This window comes from Aplidium turbinatum, chromosome 16 (assembly GCF_918807975.1).
Source record: "Aplidium turbinatum chromosome 16, kaAplTurb1.1, whole genome shotgun sequence".
NCBI classification, from domain to species: domain Eukaryota; kingdom Metazoa; phylum Chordata; class Ascidiacea; order Aplousobranchia; family Polyclinidae; genus Aplidium; species Aplidium turbinatum.
In genome coordinates this window covers 6,633,244-6,653,861 of record NC_137487.1, presented here as the reverse complement: position 1 = coordinate 6,653,861, position 20,618 = coordinate 6,633,244, and the positions used below count along the sequence as shown (strand labels likewise).

General features: G+C 38.8%; 1 protein-coding gene across 1 annotated transcript; it reads left to right on the top strand.

Moving 5' to 3' along the window:
- Nucleotides 1-1,794: 1,794 nt before the first annotated feature.
- On the top strand, nucleotides 1,795-20,356 carry LOC145785565 (ribonucleases P/MRP protein subunit POP1-like). Its single transcript, XM_082597224.1, has 20 exons — nucleotides 1,795-6,091; nucleotides 6,671-6,734; nucleotides 7,393-7,494; nucleotides 7,828-7,890; nucleotides 8,290-8,387; nucleotides 8,807-8,917; nucleotides 9,232-9,307; nucleotides 9,654-9,820; nucleotides 10,302-10,515; nucleotides 10,853-10,952; nucleotides 11,427-11,533; nucleotides 16,645-16,734; nucleotides 17,027-17,170; nucleotides 17,401-17,486; nucleotides 17,913-18,090; nucleotides 18,318-18,505; nucleotides 18,665-18,765; nucleotides 18,911-19,296; nucleotides 19,384-19,621; nucleotides 19,931-20,356. Exons 1-20 carry the CDS (start codon nucleotides 6,038-6,040, stop codon nucleotides 20,265-20,267), a joined length of 2,904 nt encoding a protein of 967 aa, XP_082453350.1. The 5' UTR covers nucleotides 1,795-6,037; the 3' UTR covers nucleotides 20,268-20,356.
- The last annotated feature ends 262 nt before the right edge of the window (nucleotides 20,357-20,618 follow it).

Sequence of the window (20,618 nt, the reverse complement as noted above, 5' to 3'; positions counted from 1 at the left end):
CCATTTTGAAAGTTTAGACAAAAGCACACGCAAAATGGTGATCAGACCGCAATGGGGCCAAATTTTTTTCAAAATCGTTTTATGGTAGCATGTTAAACACAAAGAACGTGGAAAATCGCCAAGTCAGGTTTTTCCTTTAGTATGACTTTAATGGTTATGCACGCACCTGCATGCAAACACAGTTAGGAGCGAAACATGCAAGTTACCAAGAAACACAGCAAAGATAAAGCAAAAAATGAACTGCAGATAAAAGAAAACGGAACAATACCACGATAATGCAACTTGCCTAATACTTTGCCTTGTCCACTCTCAGTGACCACCTACTATTCTTCTAGAAGCGAACTCTTATATATAGCGACCTTTCTTATCTGTGTTTCTGATTCTGAACATCTGGTTGGAAACTAGGCTATTTTCTAATGCAAAAAACTTGCGTAATAAGTAGGCTTTATTGTGTTCTTTTATTGTGTGCTTCTGCGATCATTTTCTCCTGTATCAATCACCTGCTTTAAGTTATATAACGGAAAGGAAATCTTAAATTTGTTTTTGTCATCATGCACTGGCTACATGAATCCATCATTGTTAAATCTTTCAAAGAATGGCATCTCGCCTGGTGCGAGACAAATTTCCTGCAGATGTCCAAACTTCCCAGTCAGCAAACTTGTTTATACATGTTATGCATTGTGATTCAATGTTTGCAGACGTTGAATCAATGTAAAAACGACGGGTTTTGCTAACTGGTTTGTGTGCTTTTGTGAATGTGCAAAATCGCCCATTACGTAATCACAGAAACTCTTTTAGTGGAAGGAAGTCCAGTTGCAACCGTGTTTATATGTCTACTATTCTTTATTTACATTGCAAAACATTTCTGCAATCTTGGAACAACAAGTGCATAAGTCAGACATAAATACAAACTTGCAAACACGTTGACAACTAAAAGTAGCCTACTTCGGTTATTTTATCTATAAAAGAAACCCGTTGTGTCGAATAGCATGAAACGTGTGTGGCGAAATGTTTGATGGCAGGCGTTAGAACTTCGATCACAGCATTTTCCCGCAGCGTTCAAAATGTTCTGGAAGAGAACTCCTTTTCATAAAAATAGCGGCCTTTTTCATCTGTATTTCTGAACATCTGGTCGGAAACTAGGCTGTTTTCTACATGTGAAAAACTTTCATAGCAAGTATCCAACAGTCATTTTACCAAAGCATTATTGTTAATTGGCACAAACGGCGAAATACAAACTGGCATAGACGTTGACAACTCAACGTAGCCTAGGTTTCATCTAGAAAAGAAACCCGTTGTGTCGAGTAGCACGAAACGTGTGTTGCGAAATGTTTGATGCCAGGCGTTGGAACTTCGATCAAAGCAATCTCCCGCAGTGTTCAAAATGGCGGCGCTGGCGCCTTGGGAGTTTCTCGTGTGAAGCGTCGCTTTTAGACCTTGCTTTGAAGTACCGTAGGCTACCTGGTTTACGTAAGTCAGCACTTTTATGATTGCATCACGTGATGCCCTTCCCCCGATTGTTCCTCGACCTGACGACGTTTAGTCCTCTCTCAGTTTTTTTCCTTTTTATTTTCCTTTTTTTTTGTTTTTTTTGCGTACGGCACGGCGTTTGTCGAATAGTGATGGCGCGTGTCGAGTGACCTCGTCACCGAAAAAGGCAAAAATCGCAGCCCTGATCCTATATATAAATTGAAAATACAGTTTCGATTCAACTGTATGTAGATTATTTATGCTATTGGATAAGTCATTTTGTTTCTTGATAAGGGCTAACATGTGTATGGCCGAAAACATAATGATTTATCTTCACTTTTATTGTATTATTATGTTACATGCCGTGTGGTTGCGAGGATGTATTTGTCTACTGTATAAGAGATCACAATTGAAGATACGATGTAGACAAAATCGATTATCAATACAAAATAAGGTTATTTTATTTTCTGCTCCTTTTGATATGATTATTATCTGATCAATGCATTTAATCAATTTACTCACAAAAAAGTCTCTTTGATAAATTGTTGGAAATGTGCCAAAGGTTAGTGCGATACAATCCTACAACTGTTCACAATTCTTGTTAGTTGAATGTGCTGTATTACACAACACAGTGCACTGTCAGCAAAAGCATGTTGTACTAGGGTGGTTCTTATATGTAGCTAAAACCTTAAATTTGAGGAAATTGTATGGGCGCTTTCAACATTGGTTCTATTTGGTGGAGAAGAGGTTTTGTTTTAAATGACAATTAATGTTTAAAGCTCAATGCAAAAACAATTTGACATGGCTGAGATGTAATAACACAAAGATAAAACTGTCAGCAGCAGCAGTTATCAAATGTTGTATAACAACAATATGTAAATATTTCTTTTTATGTGTTTACAATGTTCACAATACTTTGGTCTCTGGATTCTCAACTAGTCTCATGAGACGGTTCCTTTTGGTGCTCAGTTACTACTTGGGGGACGGATTGTGTTTGTTCTTCTGGATTTGTCCGCAGCTCATTAGTCTACACATTACACAAGCATACCCAACAAAAGTAATTTGGCCTGAAGTGTTGAAGTTATTTAGAATATTTCAAGGCCTCTGATTGTGAAAAAGCACTACAGTAAACGTCATAATTATGTCAAGCTTCCTAAAATAAGTGTACATACAGTATATAATATGAAAAGTATATTTGATTCGATTCTTTATAGGATGGTTGGCCCAGACTGATGTTTTGTTGGTTCTTCATTTCATAAACTAGTTATGATATTGCACTCATTTACTTGTTCTAGCGGCCACAAAAACTATGTTGTTTATATGGTGGGTTCAAGTTTTGCAAACAGAAATAGGAGAAGGTAGGGTAAAACGGACACTCTAACTTCAAAGTGCTCTATTTGGGCAAACAAATTAGATATTATGGAACTATTGCGTTTTTTGAATTAACATGTCACTTAACAACAACTGCCCAGAGTGTGAAACTTATTGTGTTTTTACTTTTTTGTTTATTTACCAAAGACGATTTTTATTTTGGGTGTTCGTTTTGCCCTGTGCATGAGGCTAGACGGACATAGTATAGAACCACTCTACCTCGTATTTGATTTTGTTAATTAGTTGTCAAGGTCAAGCAAATTTTTGTGAACTTGTTAGAATGAATGTCCAATGTCTATGAACAAAAACAGTCAGGTTTGGTAACTATTAAAGTTATTTTAAATGAAATTTTCGCCGCCATAAAGCCAGCTTCCTCAGTAAAAAAAAAAAGGTAAAGGTGAGTCCCATACTTGATTCAAGCCTCGGGGAACAAGAAGATAAGGTTCTCATTAGACTAAGCCTTCGGCACTAACGAGAGTAGGGTGGCCAGTTCCTTTCTCTCAGCCGCCTTTCCTTCAGCAACTACGCCCACCCAATTTGTTACACCCTGGGTAGAGGTGAGCGGTGTTTTTCAACAACCAGCTTAAGCCGGGAGTCGAACCAGGATTGCATGATTGGAAAGCGAGCTCCTTATCCGCTGCGCCATCCCACCGCTGCGCAGAGTTAAATGAAATTTTCGCCGCCATAAAGCCAGCTTCCTCAGTAGTCTTATTCAAATAGAATCAAACTAAATGTTTGTCAAACAGTGCTTGACAAATGCATCTTTGCTGTTTCAGCTCTCCAAAACAAACTAGTTAGCTGTTGGAAAACAATTTTCGCGCCAAAAAACTATTGCTTCTTTTAGGCTGTGTTACAAATGATATCAATATATTCGTTTTTCCTCGATCATCCATTGTCTGTTTTGCCCCCAACAAGCTTCCTAAGAAAGTCTTTAATTATAAACTAAAATATGTAGAAAGCTCATTTTTGGAGGATAGTGATCCATTGTCCACCAATGTTCAAAACTAAAAGAGAAGTAGAAACTTTCAAAAAACATCTAAATATCATCACATTTTAGAAGACAAGTTTTTATAACAAACTACTGAGAAAACTATTTTGACCTCTAGGCCGCCGAATGTGGCATGAAAGTTTTAAATTTTTGTGTGGAATATTCATTCAATTAGTTTTAGAAGTTTGAGAAAAAATGTGTTATTTTTACTTGTAGTTTTTCCAAAAAAGCAAATGTCCCTTTTGCTCCACCTTCCCCAACTGTACTACTATATTGTGCAATGTGCATTGCTGTGGAAACATATGTGATTTGCATGCTTTTTTATTTTGTCCACTTTGGCTGGTGTGGATAAAGCACACATTAAGGTTACCCTGTGTTTCCTATTTTCTCTGGCTTATTCAATTATATTTTTAAAGTTTAAATCACTTTTTAATTTTGTTGTTGCATTAAATGTTAATTTTTTTGTAAAAAAAATAAAATACTATTCTGTAGTGTAAGTCACTTGTACAAAAATATGTTCCTCTGGATATACAAAGAAATGCTTGTAAAAGCAACTGGCTAAGCTTGGTTGCTTATATTTCTGCCGTAGTGTCTATCTATATTGCAGGCCTCGAAATTCCGGCGGTCATGGCGGACATGACCTCCGGAATGACCTTGAATGTCTGCTGAAGCCGACTCATTGGTCGGTCATAAATGACCGCCGCAAAATTCTTGACAAAAATAGAGCTAATGCAGCAAAAATATATTTTAAATTTGAATTGTTACAATTGTTTGTTTAACGCGGTGTCCGACAAATTGTTTGTAAGCAATTGTTCGTGAAGCAATTGTTCGTAAGCAATTGTTCGTAAAACAATTGTTTGTAAAATTAATTCTTCGTAAAACAATTCTTCCTAAAGCATTTTTTCGTGCATGCAGTTAAAATTTGATGTATACGAAGAAATGCTTTATGAAGAATTCTTTTACGGATTTCATTTTACGAAAAACAGTTTACGAACAATTGTTTTATGAACAATTATTGCTTACGAACAATTGCTTTACGAACAATTGCTTACGAACAATTTGCCTATAACCGTTTAACGCGAACAAATACGAAGCTGAAACAATAATAGTACAGGCAATTGCTTTAAAGATTCCATTAGAGTGGCGTGGTTAACGAGCTGATGGCAAAAGTAGCCATTTTTACATCATTTCAACGCCTTGCAATGTTGCCTTGAAATAAAGTTGTCTGAACTTTTCGGCAGGATATGTATTCTAATTTTAACAATGAGGATTATTGCGTTACATTGATCGTTTGTTAAAAAGAAACGTCACAGAGAAGCAAGTCTCAGCTGGGTTCCGCAGGCGACCTTATTCACGCTGATACTGATAGAAATAGAATTTCTGCACAGAAGGGAGGGTATTAGACTAACATTATTGTGTTAGTTAGTTAGTTAATAGCTAACACTATTGAGTCACTAATGCGCATTTGTCTGGACGGTCCTGACATGGAGATTTACAACCCCGCGCCGGCAGTAATCGCTTGGCACAACGATTCTATAATGCGAAAACCACTGAATAAGTGATCGTAGTTGCTTTTGAAATAAGGAAATTTGGATTGTTGTTTTCAATTGTGTTTATTGCGTCATTACACGACTGTCATTAACGCACTGATTTATTTGCAAGCAATCTGCTCCAGTATACTTCAGGGTCGGTTAATTAAGCCATCAACTATTGCAGAGTTATTCTGTTGTAGAAAATCTTCTTTCTACAAACACGACTTCACAATACTGTAGTGTGATTTTGTGCAAAATCTACATGTAAAAAATATGTCCGGTTGAGACATTAAATGTCCGCTGAAAGGGCCAGTCCGGTAGGACATGCTTGATCGCCGGAAAAAAGTACAAATTTCGAGGCCTGTATTGTGTCTTCAACTTCATACTGCTATGCTTTAAAAATATATTTGCTTATACATATACTGCCAATTTATAGTAAAAGCGTTTGTACAGTCGTCATCGTTCGTATGAAGCAGAAAGTTTGTGGTCAGCCGAAAGGACCTGGAACCAACTTTTCGTCAGATCGTCAAGTGTGCGGAGACCTGTTATTTTCGTTGGGAGGAGAATTTGTACAGTGATTTTGTAACATGTTTTGTGTAATTGTTTCGTAGTTTATCCTTAAAATCAAGTTTATAACTTCACTTGATGCTATGTGCTTTATTGTAAGAAGACAAAAATGGCAATGATCAAAACAAGCAAAGAAACAAAAAATGATGAGAACAATGTGAAGGTGACAAAAGTGCACTATTTTCTGCCAATCACTTATATATAAAGCTTTGGTAGAAAATTTGATTTGTTGCGGAATGGCCCGTTTCGGTGAGTCCGATTCGGTGAGTCCGATTCGGTTAGTCCGATTCGGTGAATCCGATCCCTTAACGGGGGATTTTTAAATTTTTTTTTAAAATTATGGGGTACCGTAGCCTAATTATCATTGCCGTTTTAGGGGTTAAGGTTAGGGGTTAGAAGTTAGGAACTCACCGAATCAGACTCACCGAATCGGACTCACCGAATAGTAGCAGACCCGCTTTGTTGAACCATAGACAAACAAAACAAAGTAATCTTAGCGGTTTTAACATGTATTACACATTGTTAAAAAAAATCAACTCAAACGTTTTCTACACGTACGTGTGTCCTTATCAGGGAATACTTAAATCTGCAATATATTAAAACTACGTATTATACATTCGAAGGGGCAATAGTTGAGCGTCACTTACATATTTTAAGTACAAAAAGTTTTGTCTTTTTTGTGCTTGTTGTTCATTGACTTTGCAACTTATGGTTTATTGTTCGTACGTATGTTCATATGCAGGCTGAAATGAAAGTCAAAAGTGACGGAGTTGAATCAATATCAGAAGATGGCAAACCTAAACCAGGTATTTATGAAGACGGTTCGGTTAGTTAGTATCAATGTTTAAGATAGGAACATAGCAACATTGTTTGTTGAATTAGTGAAAATAATCCCATTGCTGTTGTATTCACTGTGTTGGGTGTATTGAAGCCATACTTTGCAAGGTTTTGCCTGTGGGCCGGTACATTGCCTGCAGCTTTTACATAAAGTCTAAGATATAGATTGAAATGTGATTACAATAGTATTGTGTTTAACTTCATAAGTTTAGCACTGTTTCCAGTATGCTTGCAACTGCAAACGAGTGACAAAATATTTAACCCTAAACTGTCGGTTTGGCCAACAAATACATTATTCAGTACGGTATATAACTGCAGACAGTGTACACCGTTTCGGCCTTCTGGTCTCCTCAGTGCAGTAGGTACTCGTACACTGACATGTGACATTTTCCCATTTGTGGTACGTAAGTTCCAAAAATGGTACTTCTGCCAACCTTGCCAAAGTGCTCAAACTGCAAGCAGTGAGCTTTGCGCAATGCATAGCAAGGTGCCTCTAGTAAAGTGTCAGTATACATGTGGTCTGTGTCATTTTTACTGTTTTTTGCTGTGTGATATTTGATAATATAGTTGAGTACAATACCTTAGATCGAAGCAGTCTCTTTTCACTTTTTCCCATATTTGTACCAGACCCTCAACCTCTTGCAAAGCTAGATAGTGCCAAAGAGGCTCGCATAAGAAGATGGGAAAAGAAAATGCGCTTCCAACCAAAAAGCATCACAGTAAAACAAGGTGACTTGGAAGTACCACTACTGTTCAGTGCATTCTCCTAGATTACGTAGATTTGAGTGTTGGACCGCACACCATGTCGATTCTTATGTTTTGTGCGGGTTTCGTTTCTTCACGCACCACGATCGTGTGCTGTTTTACTGTCGAGTCGTAACACTGGAAGGTTTACGATTTGCATCCACTTTTTTTTCTGACACTCTCGGACTTTAGATCAGGAACATATGCTGACATTCATTGACAATTATGCAAATGACTTGTACAATGTATTGTGTGAAGAAAAAGGGTATCAAAAAGAAAACATGTTATCAGTTTATCACCTTTGGATTGTTGTTTCAGAAGAAAACCATGACTATTATAAGAAGCTTGTCGACAGCAATGAAAATCTCGAAATTCCTAGAGGTGATGTTTCTACCGTTCAAATTACCTTTTCAACATCATGCCAGTTCATAGTCCTGAAGTCTGAACTTCTTTTGAAGTTCATAAGAGAGTAACACCTTCTGCCTTGTAAAGTGCTGAGATCAACGCATGTATGCGGAATACTGCGCTATATGAAACACATTGTTGTTATTACTTAAAAGCAATTCGTTGCACTGCATCCTTTGACTGAAATCTTGACTCTCTCTGCCTGCCATTATGAATCGACGCTGTAGCAACATTAAACAAGCACCTTTTTTCTGGTGCAGGCTTGATTGAAGTGGGCAAAGCTGTAACTAATCTGCTTAATTACGAATCTTAATGAACATTAGGCTACAAACTGAGAACTGTCTTTTTTCGAGGTTTTGTGTTGTATATATACAGCATTGTCAGTTCTTCAACATGCATCGCAATATACTCAAGAAGTCAATGCTATGATGGCTGCAATCAAACAACATTCTAGCAACAAAACTGCTCTGCAGGTAACTTTGTTAAGATTCTTTACTAAAAAGTTGCGTTGTGTTGTATAAGTCTCTCGTTTTAAATCGTATTTGGAAATATCTCAATAAATCTCAGAAGATGAACCAAACTTTTCTCTACGTTTTGCATGCTTTTCCAACACGCATGTTGCTATGTAAGTAAACCAAACAGTTATAATACTTTAGTATCAAACAAATTGGCGGCCGATACTGCATCCAACCATCTCACATGAAACTCCTCGTACATTACTACAACGGCAAGTTATTCTCATACATTACTAATGCTAACACAAGCGAAACATTCCGAGTCTTTTGTATATTTCACAATCACATATAGCACGTACGTAGTTTGGTCAAACGGTCACTCATGCCACTCAGTATCCACAAAATATGTATAATGTAACATAACGTTCTAATTTTAGTGTTTGCCACGCCACATGCGCAGAAGGGCTGCCTCACACAACAACAAAAGGTTACCAGTGCGGCTAAGAGAGCTGGCGAAACAGCAGCACCTAGCTACCGGTGGCGATGGGGTGAGTTGATTTCCGTTTTTATCAGCCTAAGCTGGTTTAGTGTATTGGTATTTTAATCTTGCAAAGAAAAATTTTCCGTTGTGCTTCACAACAGTTACACAAGAAAGTTAATAAAGCTATACAGTGCAGCTGGGTTTAACATTTTGAGCTTAGTTGTTTTGTTTTTTTGCTGTGTGGCTTATACGCCTGGTTTGATTATACAGTATTGTGCATGTGATGATATATTTCAGTACGGTAGCGATTGATTTTATTACATACAAACAAGGGCTGCCAACGGAGTTTTGTTTTGTATCAGCTGATTTTGTTTCTTTTAGAAAGGAGCGAAAAATGTGAAACGAAAAAAGAGACGGAGACATCCCGACCTTCAAAAGGAATACGCCAAGCGAACAGGTTTTTAGACAACTGTGTAATAATTGCTCAGAGAAATCAGAAAATTCCTTTTTTTACACACACTACAAATGTAGGGTCTAAATTGATTGTGTTGTAAACTCATACACCTTCAAGGCTGGCCTCAAATTTGTATTCTTTTTCAACCTGCACTTCTGATACGTCTATAGTAGTTTCGCGTGGTTGTTTCTTCATAAAGTATTTGTGTGAAGTTTATTAAATCCAAACCAGATCATCGCTAATAAGAATCATACTAACACCGACTGAGTAACAATTTCCAGCTAAAGGCAGTGAGTAATTTTATAAAATAAGTTTCCATTGATCTTCCTGACCACATGTTGTGTCCTAGGGAAGCAAGGATGGTTGGAAACCCACCTCTGGCATGCCAAGAGGTTCCATATGTCCGAGAGTACTGATCCTCATTTCAGCAACTGGGGTCACCGGGTGCCATTGAGACCGACTGACAAGTCCTACCGCGCGGGCTACAGAGGGGTCGCTAAGCACTGTGTCATTCAAGTATGTCTAGTTATTCATGTCCAATGTGTGGACAGCTAACTTACATGATATGAATGAAAGAGTGGAAACTTTGGAAAGCTGTGTTTCCACTTTCCACATATTGTTACAACAATAAAGATTTTATAAACGTTGATACTTGTCCACTTAAACTGCAGGACTGAGGTAATAATTGTAGCGTCAAAAATGACATTAACTTTGCAAAGTTTGGGCGTCGGGCGGCACTAATCGGTGGTTTCTAATCTTTGGCCACGCACCTGTCTCAAGCCCAATATGGACTGACCTGGTTAAATTGTGTAGTTGTGTTTTCTCGATTTGCTTTAGTATCGCATTCTCCGAAGGAAAACTGCGGAGACCAAGTATTTAAGTGTTTTAGTGATAGCTCGACCTGGTTTCAAACCCAGGTCTACCGGTCTATGGGTGAATCGTTAAGCTACAATAAATAGATAGTGTTCATTGTTTACAATTCCTGCCCACTTTCCAGGATATCTCCTACATGAGATGCATAGAAGTCGAAGGCTCGAAGAAGAATCTCCAAAAATTCTTAATGTGTTTTTTGCACGACGAAGAAAACCTAGCCACAATGCAGAACGCTGCTGATAGCCAGAAGGAAATGAAACTCGATTTGTACGACAAAGACCAGACTCCAGCGATGTGCATTGGCCCTGCATCAGTTATGTGGATTCCTAACAGACCAGGTGCCGTACTGTTGATTATTTGAATTTAAATATTGTTTTATAGTTTCGGGAGAGAGTTTGATTTTTTGTACCAAAGACAGGCAAGACATAACGACACAACAATACAACAGGATTGAGCATTATAACAATATTATTCAATGGCAAGGGGTGGGAGCTGGCGATATGCTGCACCCACTCTTCGTCTTCACAATTGCTGAAGTGGTGACATCATATGCAGTTGAAGACTGCCGTGCAATTCCGCTCTTCTACAGTTATGACTACTGCGCCTAACTGAGTAATGTGATACTGTCCACACTCTTTCCTAGCATTCTATATAAACTTCCTCTCATCTTTACAGTTCCATCAAGTGCTTTTTGGATATGGGTTCATCCTATCATCCTTGAGCAATTGCTGATGTTAATGACAAGGCTAGCTTCCACCTTATCTATTGATGTCAGGTAGCTGAACAAGAAGTTGTTATATTTTTGTTCAAACATTGCAAAACTACTCATTTAGAGTCTTGAAATTATACAGAATCTTCAGTATCAGATTTAATATGAAGTAATCATAAAAGTGTAGCCATTTCTCATACCGAAATATAACAATCTTGTTTTATTTTTGCTCGCATTTTTCTACGTGTGTTGGTATCATTATATTTTGTAATTTGTTTATATTATATTAATATCGAATAAGGTTATGAAATTATTAAGCAAAGCTGGATGCATTTTTTAACAAAAGTTGCAACGTTCGTCTGCTGAAGGAGAAAGCAAAAGCAGAAACATGTAAGTTGTTTTAATTGCTTCCGATGTTTCTGCTTTTCTTTTTTTATTCATCAGATGAACGTAGCAACTACTATAATGCGATGGAAGTAACTAGTCTCGATGAACATCTAAAGTTTTCACTATTTAAGCCGATGTTTTTTTCTTTTTCAGAGATATATCGAGCTCTTTGAACAGGATCAGTCTTGTTGGGCCCAAGTCCAGTGTGACCCTTCTGTCTGTTTTGCGCAATTACAACATTAACATAGAAACAGTAAAAGGTGGACCTTTTAAATTTGTTCAACTTTAACTTACCGTGTAGATTTTGTTTCTCAGCAACCGATTGCAGCAAGAATTGACAGCGATAGACACGTATTTTGGCTATGAGGCTGGGCTCGTCAGCGTAGCACCACTAATTCATGTCACAGACTATCGACTGCTGCTCTAGTAATGTTAAATTGGACATAGTTAGTAGAGTCATTTTCAGAGGATCCGTGACCGTGTTTAGGATACCAAAGTTTCTCAGTGGATTTAACAAGGGCAACTGATACTAAAAAAAATAAGCTCCCATATACCTCGCGAAAATGGCGGGAAAGTTGTTATTTTAGACGTTTTTCAAAATGGCCGCCACCGCCATCTTGGAAAACTGATAAAGTTCTATTGGTTGACGTGTATGGCCAAAAATGACAATTTAGATGCCAATTCCTACTAATTTTGGTGTCAGAAACACAATGGGATGGCATAATTCATGATTCAGAGTCCCCTTGACCTTAAAATCCAAGATGGGTGACGTAAGCGGTCCCCTACTGTATTAAGATTGACTATCACTGCAGGACAAATATGATGCACAGCTGTCAGAATCACTTCCGCTATCATCATCGCTGTTCCCTATACATAGATGACTTGTAGTTGTTGGAAGATCCAGGGATGGTGGAAGTGCAGGTTGGGTATAGCGTACTGGGAGGCATATGCCATTTACAAGGTACCATCCATGGCCAATTGGTGATGGATGATTCTGAAGCTAGAAGTTTTTCTGCAGATATGTGAGGTAATTGGTGCGCTCTAAGTGTGGTCGTAGACTGTCAGAGTCAGGTACCAGTCTGATGATCGTCTTTTTCTTGAGTTCTGACCACTTCGCTGCTCTCACCTCTCCCAGTGTGACAGTGTCTTCTGTTTGGTGTCACGATAGATGTACCGGATAACAAATTTCTGTAAGTCATTGATGATTTCTTGTGTGACCGTGAAGATTGTGCCACAACTCTTAAGGAGGTTGTGAGCTTCTGATGATTGTTCTACACTGTCAACAATAGTTTTCTTGCCTACTCCATAAAAGCCGGAGTTATGATCGCATCCGGTAAGAACATGAAGTGGGATCAAAGACTCTGCCATTGCCTCATAACACAAACACCGAGCACTTATCAGCTGAGATTTGCGTTTCAAGCACAAGAGTCCTGATATTTGCCGAGCCACATAGGCTGCCTGAACATAGTTATCGGTATCCTTAGTGTCTATGACAACCGCTTCTGAATACCCCTCGGATCGCAGCTTACCATAGAATGTGCACAGAGCTGTGTCTGCTTCTGCATGGGCGCATGTGAGATTCTGCAATACTTCATCTGTGGTGAGATTCCTTGCTGGTTTGCCAACAACACAATATATGAGCTGAGTAGTAATTGTAAATGTCCTTCTTTTGAAGGCAGCCTCGATGAATGCTTGAAGGCGAAATTTATTCTCTGGCTTACTAAGAAGAGCATGAAAGTCTCTAGTAGAAGGAAATTTGTCCTCTGATTTCATAAACACATTGCGAATGGACTGATTTTTTTGACGGTTTTGTCTTTCACTATCTTTGATGGAGAAGTCTTGCTCGTACGAGTCTTTCACCAAGATAATACGTTCTGCATTCGTATATCGGTTCAGGACAAAGTTCACAAGTTTCTCACGATACTCTACCCACGTTAACTTGGTTCCATCTGCTTTTTCTCTGTCTTCAGTACTAGGGGTTGTTAGACGCCATATTAGTCCAATATCTACTATTGATGTGTAAATATCAGGGTAAGGCATGGATGTCATTGTCAGCTTTTCCTGTAGCTTACTCTTCTTCTTAATTCCAGATTGTAGGGATCTTAGTGTCTGATCTGACTGGTCAATTGGATCACCATGGAACTCGGTGAGACATGCACTGATATTCTGCACAGATTGTTCATCTATCTTCATCTTACTTGGGGCACAATCTGCATGCTTTCTTGAACCTAGCCTCTTGTGATTTGCGTGACGATGGACACAAACTTCTATCCGGTTGATGTTATTAACATTCCGGGTGTTTGACAGCAGTTGCTTCTCATTCTTGAGAATAGCCAACCATCCAGACTTAAGCTTGGAACCTTTATTCATCGTTGACTCTGTCCATATGTCTAGGCCAGGGCATTTCATGAGTAGGGTTTACCAGTCATTGATTGTGTAAACATGCCACACTCCATGAATTGTGCTTGGATATGGGGAAAACTTTCCAGGACTGCAATGAAATCTGGAAGATGACGTCCATATCTATCGTTATCATAGATACGCATCCAAGAAAGCATAAACTTCAGTGAGGACTTGAACTTCATCCAGTTTCTTTTCCTTATGGCATGGATATTTGAGTAAGTGTCTCTACCGCAATCTTGTTGGTCTACTGTACAGCGTAACTTACTGAGAGCTACCTGGATCTCTTCAGATAGAGTGGAACCTTCCAAACGTTTGTCTAGTGCATGGTGGACTATAAAGCCTCGTAGAAGAGTCCAAGGCAACGCACACTGCGGTTAAAGTGTTTTCCACGCAGAGCTTGATCTACGGATCCATCTGCAACGACACCTGCAGCCACCAGTACATCTGAAATATCTGAGCCTTTGAGCCTCTTGTAGACCGCATTGATGAAAGACATCTGGATATGAAAGGGTCCCATGATGGCAATATGTCAGCAGTCATGTCTGGATTCTCACTTTTCAATTCTAGCAATATTGCGTAGACAGGATAATCACCGACAATAACGGCAAATGGCATCTTCTTGTCATCACTTGCCTTCGCAAGCTTCCGCCGGACTTCACACAGAATGGTCTTGCTTGGTGGATCAGGATAAGTCATGTGATAAATTGCTTGACTTTTCTGGGTTTCTGGTGATAGCTTGGCCTGGAAGCCAGAAGGTAGATTTAACTCAGGCAGGTCTGGTTGGACAAACATGACATTTGTACGATGTGATTGGCCACTTCCAGTCAAAGTGTCACTTTCGAAGTCATCGTTGTCGACTATACAATGTATACATGTTGCGGGTGTTCCTTCAGAAAGTTCAAATGGACACTCAGTTGAATGCTTCAGGTCAGTAACTGACCAGAAATCTCTAAGCATAGGTACATCGTTGTAACTGATTCCCAGGCCATCCTTATGTAATATGTCTACCATTTCTCTTCTCTTTGCCATACCATGTAGCAGTACAGCTAGGTTTGTCTCAAATGCAGTACGTCTTCCAGTGATGTAGCTGGTCAAAATAGATGCAATTGATCTAACTGGGGGCGTCTCATCGACTTCAGACTTAGTGGGGTGCTTTAACCAAGTGATGAGCTTCAAGAGGAGATTATTTAGGTCTTCATTTTCTAACTCATGTATGTATGGAGGCCAAGGAATAGTTTTTGTTTTGATGATCTGATCTCTGAACCTCCCAGCTACATTCTTCAGCAGGTTATCGTCGCATACACTTAGAGAGTATATTGCAGCCTCAAGATATGAACCTACAGCTCTCGTATCATATACCAGTTCACTCACATTCTTTTGACCTCGTTCATGAAATACTATGTCATTTCCGAATTCCTTGATCAGAATTTCCTTCAAGAAACTGGACTTTGCTGTGGAATAGTACCCATAATTTGAAGTACCGGTAATGCGTTTGTAATCCAATAGTAGACCTTGCAGTGTACGGATTTCATGATTTTTAAAGATAACTTGACAGACATGATGAAAGAAGATTGCTTGGGCCTCTCGAAGATTAACCTGTTGCAGATGCTGTGTAGTTTCATCAGACAAAGATTTCTTCAGAGGATTGTTGACATAATTGCGCCAACATCGACGATGATAACGAACTGTCTGGGATAGATGCGAGTAGGGTATTCAATCTTTCTCTTATAAGCTCATCTAACAGACAAACTGTATGCAATTTGAACCGGTTCCATGCGTCTTCTGTTGACAGAAGCAAAAGTTTAGATTTGCCAGGATTACTGTTTTTTGTGGTCCCTTCATACACCACACACAGAGATTCTTATCATGAACCACTCCAGTACTAGAACGAAGCTTTTTAGGCACATTTCCTGGCAGTTGTTGACTTGAAGTTGATGCTTGAGCTTCTTCTTCCTATTCAGATTTCCGTTTACGATTCTGTGCTTGCTGAATATAGCGATTACTGCTGATCTGGATGTAACATTTACTATGCATGTACAGGCCTTTAGGCCTCTTGTCCCATTCCACTGCTGCATAGGCATGCTGAAATTTATCAAGTTCCTTACACCTAAAAGTCTTGCTCTTTAGATTCTCCCACTTTGTATCAGATGCATTGTCCATACGATCATCAGCTATACACGGTTGTTGACATAATATACATTTTAATTCAGGCCCTGGGTTAGGCCCATCACTATCTCTACCATCCATGCTTAATGAATCTTAAGCAATAGACCTGCAGAAAGTAAACAGAAATCTTGATCAGTCAGCATTCTTGGTTTACATTTTAGTTTCAGAGGATCCGTGACCGTGTTTAGGATACCAAAGTTTTTCAGTGAATTTAAAAGCATCATATTTGTCCTGCAGTGATAGTGAATCTTAATACAGTAGGGGACCGCATACGTCAGCCATCTTGGATTTTGAGGTCAAGGGGACTCTGAATCATGAATTACGCCATCCCATTGTGTTTCTGACACCAAAATTAGTGGGAATTGACATCTAAATTGTCATTTTTGGCCATCCATGTCAAGAAATAGAACTTTATCAGTTTTCCAAGATGGCGGTGGCGGCCATTTTGAAAAACGTCTAAAATAACAACTTTCCCGCCATTTTCGCGAGGTATATGGGAGCTTATTTTTTTTAGTATCAGTTGCCCTTGTTAAATCCACTGAGAAACTTTGGTATCCTCAACACGGTCACGGATCCTCTGAAAATGACTCTACTATAGTTAGAAACAAACACTTCACGAATTCTACACAACAACTGAGTAGAAATTAGTTAATTTTCTTTGCTTGTTGGTGGAAGAGTTCAGGAAGCCCTTTGTCGTTAAAATTGGTTCTTACACACTAAACTTTGTCACCAATATCAGCATTTACTTTGAATTAATTCGTGGAGAAACGTACCGTAACGACCAGCTGCTCATTTTATGCAGAAAACGATGCGGAGAGCGTGAAAACGTTTGTTAATAGACACGATGAAGAGATTGAGAAGCAATATTCCATCTTTGTTTCTGTGATGAAAGGTACGTGGACATTGTTGATTAATTGAATTACTAATAAGTTTCTCAACAATAACGTTGAGCACTGCTCTCTCCCTATTGGTATGCGATTCATAAAATCGACAACAACCACTTACAAAGTGATTGCTAGAAAGATATTTAAATTGTGGAAAATTGCTTACATCTAACCCAGGGTGTAGAAAACTGGGTGGATGTCGTTGCTGAAGAAAAGGGAGCTGAGAGAAAGGAAAGCAGTGTAAATTTAGTACATTTCGGATTAAACTCTTTAACTGACCAAAGCATGCTTACCACGCAGGCTGTCACCAGCATTATTACCATGGGACAAAAGCTGCTACTGAAAGTATTTGCTTTGATGGAGCGATGTTTCCGCTCGTTGTTGATGACCCCAGGCTCACTCTGCCACTGCAGAAGACGATGCCTTCCTTCAAAGCTACTAAAGGTAGGAGCAGCTCAGTGAAGAAGCAAAAGCGTTTAATTTCTTTATATTTTTCTGCTGTGCTGTGTACAATACGGAAGGCCGAACCAAAAAAGTTCGACTTTCCGTATTGTACAGTATATGCCCTGCTAACTTGTGAAAAATTGTGATATAATCAAACTTGTCAGCATTAAATTCCAGTTTGCTATCCAGATTGCTCTAACTTTGAACTTTAACGCACCACTTTGTCGCAGAGTCTATCGGCGTCGCCGAGACATCAACAGAAGACATGAAGAACCTCTCCGCTTCACCTTTATGGCACAGCTCGCTCAGAAAAGAAGTGAGTTATTCTTCAAGGATTCCCTTGATAATGAAATGGTTGATAATTTCTTTGTGGTTGTTCATGTTCTTTCTATTCTTTTAAAAATTGTATTAACACTTTGAGTGCTAAGCTAGGGGATTTATGTTTACTCATGTTCGAAGTTATGTAAATACGCCTAGGCCCTAGTGAGCAGTGAGCACCACTGGTGTATTGTAAACTCTATGTGCGAGAACAAGTATCTAGGCAAGATAACCTTCTTGACAATCTTCAGCCCATCACTGCTCCTCCATGTCTCATTGTTCTGATGGCCATTGAAAAGCGAAACTCATTAAATTAGTCTGTTCATTTCACAGTATATACTGTTCTGGGTCGACCTGTGGTGTGTTACTAGGGGTTGCTATGCACTGCACCTTAATGTTTTTCAATCTCGTGGATATCATACAGATTTCTTCATCCCGTCTGCCTGATCACGTTGTCAGTACTCGGAGGAATGAATCAAAATTCGAAACTGAAATTGACAAAAAGAAATGGTTGACGAATCTTTCCACTCCTGTTCCTGTGATGGTTGTGAGGAGGGCAGGATATAAGAACGCTGAATCTTCGAAACTGAACCTTTCAGTTGGTACGTTCTCTTTTGATGGCTTCGACACCGCAAGTAGTTCATCTCGCCACAGTTCATCGAAAGTTCAAAATGGTTAATCAAAACAGTGTTTCATGCGATCTGTATGAAGTAGACTACATAAAACTATTCTCCTACCCACCACAATAGGTATATCTTCGGTACAACCTGAAAGTCACGTAAAGTTGTCTTTTCGCACAACAGGTCTAAGTTTTTGAAGCTTTTTACAGACTCCTCCACCGATGAGGAAGAATCATCCAATAGAACCGTGAGATCCGTTCACGGTGGACCTCCAGATCACTTCAGCTCCGGGTGGGATCTCATTCTTCCTTCCAATTGGTCCATGCCATTCTGGATTCCTCTTGTATACCACAGAGGACGAGCCGTTGGATTAAAGCAGCAACTACACACATCTCTGGTATGCTGAAAAGGAGCATTTGCACTAGCCTACTTGTATTAAACCTACTTTCCAAATTTGGCCAGTTGAAGTTATAGATAAAAACATGATTTTTCACTTTTTGTTTGTTGTATTTTTTTAAACAATAATATGCATAAGTTTGTATCATTACTGTTCCAGGAATGCAAGATTCCTCATTTTCCTCGCGATTATCCCGATACGGATGCCGGAAAGATGTTTTGGAAAGCGGAAGAGCAGAAAAACCACAAAGATTATTACAAGTAAGTGTCAATAAGTTCTGTTCTCGTAAAACGCACACTGATGCACTTGCTCCAGTAACATGTTCAGTTGCTCACGCAGTTGCTTGAAATCCTGTTATTGTCATATCAAAGCAGAGTAGAATAAAAATACACTTATTTTCCGTAGGAAACCGCCTGCAAAACGTCCCAATTTGTCCGTGCTGGGATCACCTTTTCCGTTCGCTCCATATTGGCCTTATTTGTTCAAAGAAAACGACTCGTTATTGAAAAATAATGAAATTGAAAAAAAGAAAGTCAAGTCAAATCCCTGTGAGAAAGTGTTGGTTGGCGAAGGTGTTTTGGTGTCAAGTAATATTGAAGTTGAAAGAACATCTTCCCGCAATAATTCTAATTCAAAAACGTTGAAAAGACCTCGTGATGACCCAGAGTCGGATTCAAATGTGCCATGTAAAGTACCAAAGAAAAGTGATGATAGCTTTTCCAAGGATGCATTTCGCGTGCTAAGAAACAAAAAGAAATTGAGAATTTTACAACAATTTATTTCATCCAAAGGTAACTGTCTTTATCTCTTTTTACTTTGCTTTATTAACTATTTTTGCCATCATTGGCATCTATTTTATTTTTTTGTCATTTTTACAGAAAATGATTCGATAAAACCTTTGACTCAATTCGCATCAGCGGAAGAAGAGACGTTGGTCTGCGTGAAAATATCTGCCCTAAACAAGGGCATTCCTTTCCCGTTGTCCTCAATATACCTCCCGATGTCCGAGGACGTGGCAGATCTCCACAAGTCATTTCACGACCTGAAAGGAAAGGGATTATCTGAATGTGCAGGACCAATTGAACCAAAGCACTGGGACCCTTATCGAAAAGAAAGGTATGTTGTAATTTTTTTTTCAAAGCATTGCACAGTATTTTTAATCAACATAAGTTGCGGCACCATACTATAAAAATACAGCACGCTCCTTTGTGTTAATTTTGTGAATCAAGACAGCACTTGCTAAAAAAAGCTCTTCTTACATCTCATTAGTCGTTATTACATTCACTTCTTCAGGCGTTGAAAAAATGCGAAAAATTAGCCTACTGATTTGCTTGCTGGGCAGATTATGTAAATTTTGTAGATTGTGTTTCAATCTTAACCTTTTTACTAAAATTTGTTAAGTTTTTTTTTTTTTATGTTTTCCAGAAAACTGGCCACTCAAGAAGCTAAAAAGAATCGCAAACGGAGAAAAGAAGAAAAAGTTGAAGTGGTTCGAAAACAACCGCTTCATTTTCAAGTTCTTCCTTCGAGAAACATCGTAGGATTCGTCACTTCCGGAGACTTTCTTTTTTCATTTGCCGCTGGAGGCGGTATAGGTTTTATCAGTTTGAAAGGACTCGTTTCCCTCGTTCAGTTGCGTGAAAATAACTCGTGGTTGACAAGTTTTTTGAAAGATAATGCCCAATCCAGCGGGCTCCTTGCTTTAATGAGGAATGCCAACTGCCCGCAATATCGCTTTGTAACGCTCGATTTAGTTTTATAAAAGGTGAAGTAGCAATTGCTAAATGATCAATGGCTTTGTGTAAGGGTTGCATTTTCAATCTTCCAATTATGAATAAAACATTATGTGAATCTCTTCACTAGTTTCGACCTGAATGGTTTTGTGAAACTACTAAGATAAGAATTACATTTTATAGGCTAAAAAATTTAGAAAACAGTCAAAAGGATTGCTAGGCCAAGTGAGTGACGACAGGCCAATTGAGAGAATAATTTGGCCCCGGTATGAATAAGATTTTCGGCCCTCAAGTCAAGATACTTATAAGAAAAATGCACTATAAGCTACCAATTAATACGCGGTGGTTTCTTCAAGTTTTCAGGCCCTTTGGAAAGACTG